Source organism: Ursus arctos, unplaced genomic scaffold (genome assembly GCF_023065955.2).
Source record: "Ursus arctos isolate Adak ecotype North America unplaced genomic scaffold, UrsArc2.0 scaffold_14, whole genome shotgun sequence".
Taxonomy (NCBI): domain Eukaryota; kingdom Metazoa; phylum Chordata; class Mammalia; order Carnivora; family Ursidae; genus Ursus; species Ursus arctos.
In genome coordinates this window covers 59,009,173-59,023,659 of record NW_026622808.1, presented here as the reverse complement: position 1 = coordinate 59,023,659, position 14,487 = coordinate 59,009,173, and the positions used below count along the sequence as shown (strand labels likewise).

The 14,487-nt window shown below is 40.0% G+C and overlaps 1 protein-coding gene across 3 annotated transcripts in view; it reads left to right on the top strand.

Moving 5' to 3' along the window:
* Nucleotides 1-854: 854 nt before the first annotated feature.
* SUMF1 (sulfatase modifying factor 1) overlaps nucleotides 855-14,487 on the top strand; it is an 89,550-nt gene continuing 75,917 nt past the window's right edge. Inside the window, exon 1 of one of the 3 annotated variants that reach the window (XM_026501262.4) lies at nucleotides 855-1,151. In XM_026501262.4, coding sequence (XP_026357047.1) covers nucleotides 876-1,151 — 276 coding nt within the window. In that variant the 5' untranslated portion in view covers nucleotides 855-875. The remainder of the gene's footprint in view (nucleotides 1,152-14,487) is intronic. The other 2 variants (XM_048211650.2, XM_026501263.4) reach the window with 2 other exon arrangements.

The window sequence follows — 14,487 nt, the reverse complement described above, 5'->3', positions numbered from 1 at the left end:
TCTGTATATATATTCCAATACATATATTCCAAAGGAAGGGATTCTTTTATTTTTTTAAAAAAGATTTTATTTACTTATTTGAGAGAGAGAGAGAATAAGCAGGGGAAGGGGCAGAGGGAGAAGCAGACTCCCCGCTGAGCAGGTAACCCAAACGTGGGGATGGATCCCAGGACTCTGGGATCATGACCCAAGTGGAAGGCAAACACTTAACCAACTGAGCCACCAAGGCACCCCAAGTACTGCATTTCTAACATGTTCCCAGGTGATGCTGATGCTGGCTGGTCTGGGACTCTTTGAGAGCCATTGTTGTACCTATCCAAGTTGTACCTAGGATTTCCCTAATTGTATCCTTTGGTGAAGTTTTTCAACACATTCGTCTTCCCCTTATTTCTTGGTAAGGTTTATTTAATTGTCTTATTTAAAAAAGCTTATTTAATTGCCTACAGTACGGCATAATGGCCAAACTCAGTTTTTAAATTAGATTCCCTGGGTTTAAATCTCGTTTTTGACACTTATTTGCTATGTGACCTTGGGCAAGTCATTTAATTGCTTGGTGAACCCAATATTACAGGGCCCTTGTGAGGTTTAATGAGGTTTCAAAAAGTTAAGGGCTTACTTAGCATACTGGCTAGCATTTAGCAAATGCTTAACAAATTTATCATTTTTCAAACAAGAAATAAAAATGGGGCTCACAGTCGGCTGGAAGTCCTTGAGTTTTGTTGTTTTAAAATTAGCGGAGCCAAGGAGGGGTGCTCCAAAGGAGAGGTACCTAGAAAAAATTGGAGAGAGCACCTCTCAAAAATCAACCCAAGGCTGGCCCCTTTAAGGAGGGCGGAGCCACGTGACCTAGGGGGTCACATGGCTCGCGGGACAAGATGGCTGCGCCCTCAGTAGGGCTGGCTGGTGGGTGCTGCGCCCGACTCGGACTTGTCCTTTTGCTGCCGCTGCTCTTGCTGCCCGGCGAGGCGGCTGGGGGCGAAGAGGCCAGTACGGGCGCGGGTGCGGGCGCGGCCTCCCTCGCGGGCTCCTGTGGCTGTGGTACTCCCCAACGGCGCGGGGACCATGGCAGCTCGGCGGCCGCGCACCGATACTCGAGGGAAGCGAACGCCCCCGGCCAGGTCCCGGGAGAGCGGCCGCTCGCGCCCACCAAGGTGCTCTCTTGATTCCCTGAAGGCGCGTGGGGTCCGCGGGGTTCTTTGACAGGGTTGGGATGGGCAAGGCAAGGGGTTTGAACGAAGGCAAATGAAGATTATAACCACACCCCAGATTGGGCACGTGCTTATCCGACTTGACGAAGAGTTCCTCTCCCCTCCTTGCCCCCCAAGTCGGCGGGATATTGGGGCTCAGCTTAATCCTGCGCATTAGGGAGTTCGGTTTGAGGACAGTTGACCCTCCTTTTCTTACCTCCTACTCATTTCCTCCTCACTCCACCCTGTCTTCCTCATGAGGTTCTCGGGCTTTTAATTTCAAGGCCGACAGATTCGTTAGCCTTGGGTTCCTGTCTTAACTGTGAAGGAATCAGGACAGTGGGGCTCTGTGTCTTTAAGATTGTTGTATTTTATTGGTGGACTCTTCTAGTAGACTCGGTTTCTTGAAGGCAAGAACTTGTCCTATTTATCATGCTATCCTTAGTACTTCAGCCCACAGGAAGGACCAAGCCAACTGTAGTCGCTTTATTAGTGCTATTTATCTGTGCCTCTCATAGTGCATGGATGTGTTAACTGTTAGCATACATAAGTAATAACATTAGTCATAACGATTATTTCATTCTTTCCAAGTACTTTGCATATTGGTATGGTTGTGGAAAAAACTTAAGGGGACTAGAACTAAGATGTTTGACTCCTAAACTAGTGCTCCTTCTTGTATACCGACTACATTCTTTCCTTATTTTTTTAATCCCACTTTTCTTCCCTGTGATTTAATTCTGAACAATATTCAGGACTTAGGTGAGAGGTAGTGTCCTCTAGCAGGCCTTACCTGACTTCTTTCTTTTTCTTCCCCTGAAGTATTTCCATATGCTGCCACCAGTCTTTACTCTGATGTTACAATTACCAAAGATACTTGTCTCAGGTGTCTTTCTCTAACTAGGGAGTGAGGGTGGTAGGGGTTAGGACTATAACTTTGTGTCTCTGGTATAGTGTTAGGGAGCTGGTGATGGGGCTTTTCGTTGTTTCCCCATTTTGTGTAATTTTTGGCCTTTAAAATTCTGTTCCTCAGAGGATGCGCTGCATTATTAGTGTTTATCTTTTGTGCAGTGGGAGCCCTGGTTATTGTTGTAGTATGTATTGGCCATACATGATTTTAATTCCTTTCTACCTTTTCTGGTATTTGATAATCAGTTCTTCCTTCCTTCAAAAGAGAAAGTCCTATGTCTTTTTTGTCTGCTTTGTAACTAATAGGGTAGCTGTCTTACTGCATTTACACACTGAGCTGTATGAAATTTTTCCCTAGAACCTTCTGGCCAGTACAGAACATTCTGCATTTTAAATGCTCTATTATATTCCTTTTGATATCAGAATGAGATGTGGGTACCAGTATCTTTTAAATTAAATTTATAAGATATACATTTTTCCATTTCTTCAGAGTGGTTTTTTGTCTGGACTAGGTATTGTATGGGTCATCTTTGACCAGTTCTTTCCTCCCTCCCTCCCTCCTTCCCTTCCTTCCTTTCTTCCATATATGTTTTTATTTTATGCTCATTTTCACTTGAATTCACCTTCTTTAAAGTTTGGAGGCATCCCATGCTATTAGTAAACTAGCAGTTGCTAAGAACACTCTTCACAAGCCTTCAAGGACTCAACTTAATTATTGAACCTGAAGTAGCCTTGTTGTCAAGAAAAAAGACTTCATAGGAGGCAGTTCTTTATCTCTCTGATTTCCTCGATTTCAAGTATTTTGGTTCGTGTGTAGATGCCTTTGGTCTAATTCTGACACTTAGCCATTTATTCTGAATTCAAGAACTTCAATATTACAGGAGAGGTGCCTGGTTGTAGTGATAGTGCTTTTTTCCCTTAATCTTTAAAAAAAAAATTTTTTTAAGACTTAATTTTTTAGCAGATTTTTAGTTTCACAACAAAATTGAGAGGAAGGTACAGGGATTTCCCATAATACCCCCTGCCCCTACACAATGCCTAACCTCCACCATTATCAATATCCTCCACCAGAATGGTACATTTGTTACAATTGATGAGTCTACATTAATGCATCATGATTACCAAAGTCCATAGTTTTCCTTAGGGTTCACTCTTGGTGTTGTACATTCTGTGAGTTTGGACAAATGTATAATGATGTATATCATTATAATATCATATAGTACTGTATAGTATAGTATTTTCATTCCCCTAAAAATCCTTTGTGTCCCTCTATTCATTCCTCCCCCCTCATCCCCACTGACAATGTCTGATCTTTTTTTTTTTTAATATTGATTTTTTTATTTTGGAGAGAGCGGGAGCGTGCGCACACATGATTGCTAGAGGAGGGGCAGACTCCCCATTGAGTGCGGAGCCTGAAGCATGGGCTGATCTCACAACCCTGAGATCACGACCTGAGTCAAAATCAAGAGTCAGATGCTTAACTGACTGAGCCATCCAGGTGCCTCTGACTGGTTTACTGTCTGTTCATAGTTTTGGCTTTTCTGGAATGTCAGAGTTGGAGTCATGTACTATGTAGCCTTTTCAGATTGGTTTCTTTCCTTGGTAATGTGCATTTAAGATTCTTCCATGTCTTTTCATAGATTAATAGCTAATTTCTTTTTAGCTCTGAATAATATCCATTGTCTGGATGTGCCACAGTTTATTTATCTATTCACGTACCAAAGGGCATCTTGCTTGCCTCTAAGTTTTGGCAGTTAGGAATAAAGCTGCTATAATCACCCGTGTGCAGATTTGTGTATGGATATTTGGATAAGTACCAAATATTTTTCATAAATACCAAGGAGCACAATTGCTGTAACATATGGCAAGAATATGCTTAGTTTTTAAAGAAACTGCAAAACTGTCTTCCAGTGTAGTTGTACCATTTTGCATTCTTACTGGTAATGTATGAGAGTTCCTGTTGCTCCACACCCTTACCAGCATTTGGTGTCATCACTGTTCCAGATTTTGGCCATTCTAAGGTGTGTAGTGGTATCTCACTGTTGTTTAGTTTGCATTTTTTGCTTGACACACGATGAGCATCTTTGCCATCTGTGTGTCTTTGGCCCATTTTTATTTTTTTATTTTTTTTTTAAAGATTTTATTTATTTATTTGACAGAGAGAGAGAGACAGCCAGCGAGAGAGGGAACACAAGCAGGGGGAGTGGGAGAGGAAGAAGCAGGCTCCCAGCAGAGGAGCCTGATATGGGGCTCGATCCCATAACGCTGGGATCACGCCCTGAGCCGAAGGCAGACGCTTAACCACTGTGCCACCCAGGCGCCCCTGGCCCATTTTTAAATGAGATTGTTTTGGTTTCTTACTGTTGAGTTTTAAGTGTCCTTTGTTTTGGATAGCAGTCCTTTATCAGATGTGTCATCTGCAAATTTCTCTCAGTCTTTGACTTGGCTCCTCATTCTCTTGACATTATCTTTTGAAGAGCAGACAGTTTTAACTTTAATGAACCCTCACATAGCAATTTTCTTTTGTGGATGCTGCCTTTGATGTTGCATGTTAACAGTCATCACCATACCCGTTGTCATCTAGGTCTTCTATCTTATCTTCTAAGAGTTTTACAGTTTTGCATTTTGCGTTTAAATCTGTGATCCATTTTGAGTTAATTTTTGTGAAGGGTGAAAGGTCTGTGTCTATTATTATTATTTTTTTTTGTATGTGGATATCCAGTTGTTCCAGCACTATTTGTTGAAGAGATGGTCTTTGCTCCACTGTTTTGCCTTAGCACCGTTGTCAAAGATCAGTTCATTATATTTATGGAGGTCTTTTTCTGGGCTTCTGTGCTATTTCATTGATCTCTTTGTTCTTTCACCAGTACTCACTGTCTTGGTTAATGTTAAGTTTACAGTAACTCTTCAAGTTGGTAGCATCAGTCTTCTAACTTTTTCTCTGTGAGTATTGTGTTGGCCATTATGGGTCTTTTGCCTGTTTATATATACTCATAATCGGTTTGTTGATATCCATAAAACAATTTTCTGACATTTGGATTGGGGTTGTATTAAATTAATTTTTTTTCTGTTTATTTAGTTTAGTTCAACAGATGTTTATTTGGTACACAAATTTTGTAACACTCATATGTCTTGGGCATAAGGAAAAGAAAAACACATATGTCCTACCCTCAAGGCATTTACCGTTTACCCTCTTGTAGGTGTACGCTCTCTCTTAGTATGTGTCCCTCCCTCCCTTCCTCCTCCCTCCCTCTCTCCTCCTTCCTCCCCCTCTCTCCCTCTCTTTCCCTCCTCCTGCCTTCCTCTCTGTCTGCCCCCCCATCTCCCTTCTGCCTCCATGCAGAATCACCTGTCAGCATCATTTTTCCATAGTGACAGTATTGTAGGAGGAGTAGGTCAGAGTGTTTGGAGAGGAAGAAATGATTCGTTCTTCCTGTACAAATTAGGAAGTGCCTCAAAGACAAGGTCACATTGGAGCTAGAGCTTGAAGGAAACATTTTCAGAAGCTAGGGATAGAAGGACAGATTGAAGGACATTCCGAGAAGGGGAATAGCACGGGCACAAACAAAGCATTGTACAAGTGCACGATGTGTTCCGGGAAATGTTAGTAATTTAAGGTTTCTGGGGGTGACATTTTTCACACTTTTTAATATAACACTTTTCAACTGTGAGTCTTTTTTTATATTTTAATTCATTCAATGAGCACTTGGCAAGATGAGGGACACAAAAAAATAAATAGCACTGGGCTTTACCCTCAAGGAATTTACAGTTTCACTGGAAAGTTACAGCAGTAAAAATTGTATGAGAAACAATTTAGATACTTTAAAATTTTACTCAAGTTCCTTCTGCTTAAAAATATATATAATTCTCAATGAGAAAATTATCCTAACAATTTCAGCACGGGTTATTTTGCACAAGGTAGCAGAATGTTTTGATCTCCATGTGCCTTTGAAAACAGTTGCTTGAAGGGCATTTAGAATCATGGGATGATTAAATTGTATGCACTGTCTCTGTACGTATGGGTAATTTCAGTCCTGATTTCCTATCTGAGAATGTTTCCAATCAGGTAATGCTTACCCAAGTGTCAAGGCACGATTGAATTGAATGCCATCTCTTCTATGAAACCTTTCCTCCAAGAAGATGTGGTTTTTCTTTCCTCTAAATTCCCACAACATTTTCTTACTCTCTGAGGGCAACTTGTATATTTTCTTTGGTGTTATGTGTCTAGTTGTTTGATATTCTACATGGGAAGCATTTTTAGACCTTTTTAAATCTCTGTATCCACCCCCACCACTTGCCCAGTGTCTTATACATTTTAGACAGTCTGTAACAATTTCATGAATGATCTGTTACCTTTTTTTGGTGAAAACAATATTGAGAAACTGCTGTGGGAATAAAGGGTATCCCATACTTTCTAAAGAAACCTTTGTAAAATATTCTTTTGCTGTATCTCGTCCTCCTAAGAATCCAGTAACATATATTATTCCCCACTTTACAGGTTAGGCAACCGAGGCTTAATGGAATCATAAATCCCAGGGCTTGAAGGTTCTTTAATGCTATTCCATCTACAATTAGTGTCTGTCTGTGTGGGCAGTGGAGTAAGAGAATGATATAGGTGGATAAGCCTTATGCAGACAGCTAAGGCAGTTTGTGATCCAGAGATCAGATCCAGAGATCATGATTCTCTTGTTACCCCCCCTTTCTCATGAGCCTTTAATGTATTATCTTAGATTTAAGGAGAGAAAAGAAGGAAAAGGGAGAAGAACTACACAGAAGTATTCATATAAGCTTATTTCATTTTTGTATAGAAGACAAAAATAGCATAGTAGCAAGTGAAAGAAAACACAAAACTGGCTTAAGGAGAAAAAAAGTGGGAGAGGGGACATTTATGGGCTGTCATAGTGGGGAAGTTCAGGAGTAGATATGGCCCCAGACACAACTGGGTCCAGAACCTCAGGCAGATCTTCCTTTTTGACTATTTCCTGGCTGTTCTTTTTTCTTTGTTTGCTTCATTTTCAGGCAATGTCTTCTGTTCTTACTGAGGAAATAGCTGGAAGAGAGAGTATCCCTTTTCTCATAGCTCCAGCCGAAGTTTCAAGAGTAACTTTGAGTGGGTCATGGGCCTCTCCTTAGTAACATCTCTGTGGTCGAAAGAATGCCACGGTTGGCCTGCCTGAGTCATAGCAAGTGGAGTAGTCATCCAGTTCTACCTGAGCCATATAGAGACTTGAACAACTGGTTTTCAAAGGGATAGCTGTTCTGACAAGAACAGGAAGGAATGAGGGCTGGGTGGGCACAAATACTAGATGCCCACTGCCCCTGCCTGGAGTTTGTGGCTCAAATATGGTCTTTTTCTTTTCTTTTCTTTTCTTTTCTTTTCTTTTCTTTTCTTTTCTTTTTTTACGATTTATTTATTTATGTGAGAGAGAGGGGGTGTGCTTGGGGGGAAGAGCAGAGGGAGAGAGAGAATCCCAAGCAGACTCCCTGCTGATCCCATGACCCATGAGATCATGACCTGAGCCGAAATCACAAGTTGGATGCTTAACCCACTGAGGCACCCTGGTGCCCCCCAAATATGGTTCTTTTTTTTTTTTTTTTTTTAAAGATTTTATTTATTTATTTGACAGAGATAGAGACAGCCAGCGAGAGAGGGAACACAAGCAGGGGGAGTGGGAGAGGAAGAAGCAGGCTCATAGCGGAAGAGCCTGATGTGGGGCTCGATCCCATAACGCCGGGATCACGCCCTGAGCCGAAGGCAGACGCTTAACCGCTGTGCCACCCAGGCGCCTTCCCCCCCCCCCCCAAATATGGTTCTAACAGCAATAGAGTCACCTTGATGTATGTGCTTTTGACTTGAGTGGCAATGGCACAAACTGATGTAGCAAAGGGGGTTTGAACTTACTTTCAGGGAGGAATGGATTGTTTGAATCTGGAACTTCAGTGAAGACTTGATTAAAATGGTTCTTTTTATTTGGTTTAGGATCCTGTAGAGTGAAACACCTGATGCTCTGTATTTCACTAGAACAACATTTTACATTTGCAGGACAGAAAATTTCATTTCATTCGTGTAAACTGGAAATTATGATCCACTCAGAACAATGCAGGGTATTTTTATTTATAGCCTCCAGAACAGAAACTTCGCTTATTCAGTGTTGGTTTTCTCTGATGGGTAATGAAAGAAGAAGAAGAAGAAAAAACTAGGCCAGGAGTCCACAGTGGAAGTTGTGATTGTATTAGCATTGTTGGTACTCACCTTGAAGGAGAAGAGGATGAGAAAAATGAGGTGATTGTGAAACTTCATTAGGCACAACGGGCACAGCTTCCTGTGTGTCTTCTCTTTACACCAAGGGCTGAACACCTGTTCTCAGAGTAGGACCTACTTCCTACTTGTCTGCTGCTGGAAAGCTTTTTTTTTTTTTTTTAAAGAATTTATTTATTTATTCGACAGAGATAGAGACAGCCAGCGAGAGAGGAAACACAAGCAGGGGGAGTGGGAGAGGAAGAAGCAGGCTCCTAGCGGAGGAGCCTGATGTGGGGCTCGATCCCATAACGCCGGGATCACGCCCTGAGCCGAAGGCAGACGCTTAACCGCTGTGCCACCCAGGCGCCCCTGCTGCTGAAAAGCTTTTTTAAACTTTAAGTCCTTTATGAAACCTTGTATTAGATCATTTTAATAATCATTTAAAAATTACACTTGGAACTTTTGTCTGAAACCTTCTGTGTTTCTGCTTCTCTGCAGAGCTGCTTAAAATTCTGACTTCTAAGCTCTTAGGAACCTTGCGTCTCAGACATTTGGAGGATAATCAGAATAATGTGTGAACCTAGTTCAGTCCTTACACAAAGTCTTTTAAACAGGTTGCACTACAATGCATGCTGTCCGTGTCTGGGACTGTGTTAGAACAAGAATTTTTACAATTATGAATAACTCACGTGGCAAATTCCTCATCATATTCATGATCTAACTCATTCAGTCAATAGAATTTTTTGTTTTTTGTTTTTTGTTTTTTTGGTTTTTTTTGAGGATCTACCCTGAACTATGTACCACGCTAGGTGCTGGGGATATAGAAATTAAAACTTTACTTGTGATTCCCAAAGAGCCTAGGATCTAGGGGAGGTGAAAACCTGTCATTAAAATACATGTATGTCAGTTGTTAGGATAGATAGAGGTATTTATTAGAGTAACCCAGTTGAGGGGCATATGATCCAGCCAGAGGAGGGGAATGCAGGCAGTAAAGGCCTGGAGGAGGTGATCTTGAATATTGACTATTTACAGACAAAGTGTAGGTGGAACACATAGTGAGGGAGACAGTGAGAGATTAGGCTTTGATGGTTAGATATTTTATTTTGCCCTGAAAGGTGATGGGGACACCTAAAGAATTTAAGTAGGAAAGTGGTATGATCAGATTGACATTTTATTTTATTGTTTATTTTTTGAAAGACAGTATATTTACATGGTTTAGAAAAAATTATAGAAAGGTGTGTAGTGAAAAATTTTTACTTATCTGATAGACTTCCTCTCAAATAACCACTACATGAGTTTCTTATATGTCTTCCCAGACAATATTTGCAAATATAAGCAAATACAAAAATATGTGAATCTATATTCGTCCCCCACCTCCTTTTCACACAACTGATAGCACTCCATGCTGTGGTACACCTTGCTTTGTTCACTTTAGTTCTTTGTCTTGGCAAGATCTCTCCATATTAATTTATTAAAAGTGGCTTTTTTCTTGTTTTCATTCTTTTTCCTTTCTTATGGCTGCTTAATTCCCCCCCCCCATTCACCTAGAAATACACTGGGTTCCGCTGCCTTTTAAAATATTCTCTGAGGGGCTTCTGGGTAGCTCCGTTGGTTGAGCCTCTGACTCTTGCTTTTGGCTCATGGCTTGATCTCAAGGTTGTGAGATCTAGCCCCTTGCTTTGGGCTCTGTGCTGGGTGTGGAGCCTGCTTAAGATTCTCTCTCCCTCCCTCTGTCCCTCCCCAGCTGCACTCTCTCTCTCTAAAAAATAAATATAAATAAATAAATAAATAAATAAATAAATAAATAAATAAAACATTCTCTGAGATTGGTCACTCCCTCAAATTAACAGGTGATTTCTCTCCTGTTTCCCCAGCTACTTCCACTTCCCCCTTCTTACTCCAACTCTTTGCAGTTTGGTTTCTGTCTCAGTTCAGTGAAATCTATTTGCACAAGTCACAAGTGACCTACTTTAGTTTTATAATCTCTTACTGATTAACTGTGTGGCGAGGAAGAAGCTTTAGCATAACACTGGGAAGAGATTTTTGAAATTTAGATAAATCCAGACATGGAATTGGTTATATCATAAAAGAAATTTTCCAATCCCTGCCATTTCTGGTATGTACTCAGGCTCCCTCCCCTAATTTATCTGCTTCTGTTGAGAGTTCTACCTACTGTGCATTCTGGATGCTCTATCAAATGAAATGTACTGAAGGCAACTACCATGAAGTCCTTCTTGCTAACTCAAGCGTATTATGACTTACTGGAGAGATCTTGAGGGCGTATGCAGTTCTGGCAGTCCTGATAGTGGTTAGCAACCACAGTGATTGGGGATTACGAAGGACAGCATTGCTCTAGTAAGAATAGCCTCATCAGACCCTGCCTTGTATCAATACCTTTCCTTTGGTTTTTGGTAACACTATTTGCAGATCCAATGTTTTGCCCGATATGGAGATAGCACACAGCCTGACCCCTTTCCCAGTTTTATTTTTATTTTTTGTTTTGTTTTCGTCATCTTGGGATTATTCTTGGGAACCAGCTCTTTATTTTGAAAGCTGGTAAGTAAGGGGAAAGAGTCAAGAATTTATTTTGCCTTTCCCATGAATATATCACTGAGTAGCTAAATAACTGAGTAGGGAAAGTTTCTCTTTATAGAAGGATTTCAACAATAAATGAAGAAGATATCGATAGAATTGGAATATCATTTTGCAACCCCTGGTGAATTGAACCTTGATGGCTGCTAGCATCAGAAAAGAGAGTGACCCGTACACTGTGTGCTTCTTGATGAGGAAGACACCACCACCTGCAGAGGAGTCTTACTCCCCTCAAATCAAACCTGAATCTGATAAAGCCTCTAGATTCAGCTATCGATTTTCAGGAGGTACAGAGGACAGGGGATAATGATAAATAAACTACATTATAAGGTTGCAGTCAACAAAAATCTTGACTCTGGGAATCTTCGACAAGTGACCCAGTTTCTCTAACAAATAAATGCAAGGGGGAAAAAGAAGTAAAGGGGGAACCTTTGTGACTTGGATTCCTAAATGCCGTATTTTACAAAAAAAGAAAAACCATAAAAACTATAATGTTTAGGGATGCATAGTTAAATAATTAAACTACAAATAAAATAAGGAATGCATATAAAAGTCAGGATAGTACAGTATGGTGACTAGAGGTAATAATACTATATTATGCATTTGAAAGTTGCCAAAAGAGATCTTAAAAGTTCTTATCACAAGAAAACAGTTTAACTGTGGTAATGGATGTTGACTAGACTTGTGTTGACCATTTCATAATATATACAAATACTGAATCATCATGTTGTATACCTGGAACTAATATAATATCATATGTCAATTATATCTTAAAAATAAGTTAAAAGTCGGGACAGTGGTTTTTCTCTGTGGTGAGGGGGGAGGATTTGTGTTCAAGATGGGCATAGGAAGGGCTTTTGGAGTGATTGCAAGGTATTTTCATGGAGGGATGGTTATAAGGATCTTTAACTTACAATTTATTAAACAATACATTTAATGCTTTTTAAAATATTTGTTATAACTAAAAAAGATTTTAAGTTTTAGATGGTGTGGTAAAGGTATTTCCACTCTCCCCCTAAGACAAGAATAATAACAAAAGTAGCCGTATGCCCTGAATTTTCCAAGCAGTGATCTGTAAGGTGCACTAAAAACATCACTAGAATAAATTTGAAATATTGTACTGGTTAATTTGGGTTTCCGCTTAATTCCTTATAGAACTGACAAAAAGTACACAGTATATTTTAGAGAAATAAAAAGCCATGCCTTTCTAGAACTGACCGATCTTTTAAAAAATATTTTATTAAAAAAAAATTCTTGGGACACGTGGGTGGCTTAGTCAGTTAAGTGTCTGTCTTCAGCTCAGGTCATGATCCCGGGGTCCTGGGATCGAGCCCCACATTGGGCTCCCTACTCAGCAGGGAGTCTGCTTCTCCCTCTCCCCCTGCCTCCTCCCCCCTGCTTGTGCTCTCTCTCTAATAAATAAATAAAATCTTTAAAAAAATTCTTTTTATTGAGGTGTAATTGACTACTTTTTTTTTTTTTACCCCTCCCCTGCCCCCACCCCTGCCTGTGGCAACCACCAATCTGTTCTATGAGCTTGGTTTTTGTTTGTTTAGATTCCACATACAACAGAGATCATATGTTGTTTGTGTTTCTCTGACTTATTTTACTTAGCATAATGCCCTCAAGGTCCATCCATGTTGCAAATGGCAAGATTTCAGTCTTTTTTATGACTGAATGATATATATCTATGATGCATATGATATAAAAGGACATATATTTAAATACACACATACTTGTATACATACCACAATATCTTTTTTTTTTTAAGATTTTATTTGAGAGAGAGGGAGAGAGCACAAATAGGGGGGAGGGGCAGAGGGCGAGGGAGAAGCAGACTCCTCACTGTGCAGGGAGCCCAACCCAGCCAGGGCTTGATCCCAGGACCCCAGGGTAGTGACCTGAGCCAAAGGCAGATGCTTAACCAACTGAGCACCCAGGTGCTCCCATACCACGATTTCTTCATCCATTCATCCATCCATGGACACTTAGGTTTCCATGTCTTGGCTATTGTAAATAGTGCTACATTGAACATTGAGGTGCATACATCTTTTTTTTTTTTTTAAAGATTTTATTTATTTATTTGACAGACAGCCAGTGAAAGAGGGAACACAAACAGGGGGAGTAGGAGAGGAAGAAGCAGGCTCCCAGCAGAGGAGCCCGATGTGGGGCTCGATCCCAGAACGCCGGGATCACGCCCTGAGCCGAAGGCAGACGCTTAACGACTGAGCCACCCAGGCGCCCCACATACATCTTTTTGAATTTGTATTTTAGTTATCTTTGGGTGAGTACCCAGAAGTGCAATTGCTGAATTATATGGTAGTTCTTTAAATAATATTTTTTAAGTTTTTGAGGAGCCCCCCTACTGTATTCCATTGCGCTTGCACCAATTAACATTTCCACCAACAGTGCGCAGGACTTTCTTTTAACCACATTCTTGCCAAAACTTGTTACTTCTTGTCTTATTGTTAGTAACCATTGTAATGGATGTGGGGCATATTGATAATAGCCATTTTAACAGGTGTGAGATGCTATCTCAGTGTGGTTTTGATTTGCATTTCTGTGATAATAATGGTGTTGTGTATCCTTTCACGTACCTTTTGATTATTTGTATGTTTTCTTTGGAAAAATGTCTATTCAGATCTTCTGCCCATTTGTTAAGAAGTTTTTTGTTTTTGTTTTGCTGTTGAGTTGTATGGGTTCTTTATATATTGTGAATATTAACTCTTTGTCAGATATATAATTTGTAAAAAATTATATACCATTCATTAGGGTGCCTTTTTATTTTGTTGATCGTTTCCTTTGCTGTACAGAAGCATTTTAGTTCAGAATAGCCCCACTTGCTCATTTTTGCTTTTGTTACCTTTGGTGTTGGGTTCAAAAAATCATCACCAGCACCTGTGTTAAGGAGTTTACTGCTTATGGGATATGGTTTCAGGTCTTATGTTCAAGTCCTTAATCCATTTTGAGTTTATTTTTGTGTATGGTATAAGATAGTGGTTTAGTTTCATTCTTTTGAGTGTGGCTATCCAGTTTTCCAACGCTACTTATTGAAGACACTGTTCTCTCCATTTGATATTCTTGGCCTTTTTGTTGTAAACTTATTGACCATGTATGCATGGGTTTATTTCTGGGCTCTCTATTGTGTTTCACTGTTTGTTTTTATGCCAGTGCCATACTGTTTTAATTGCTGTAGCTTTGTAATATTGTTTGAAATCAGGGAGCATAATGCCTATGGGCTTGTTGTTCTTTCTTAAGATTGCTTTGGCTATTCAGGGTCTTTTTTGGTTCCATACAAATTTTAGGATTGTTTCTTCTATTTCTGTGAAAAATGCCAGTGGAATTTTGATAGGAATTGCACTGAATCGTAAGAAGGCTTTAAAAATATTAATTCTTCCATTCCATGAACATGAATTATCTTGCCAGTTATTTGTGTTGTCTTCAATTTCTTTCCTTAATGTCATTATAAGTATACAGGTCTTTCACCCCCTTGGTTAAATTTATTGCTAGATACTTTATTATTTTTGATGCAATTACGAATGAGATTGTTTTAATTTGTCT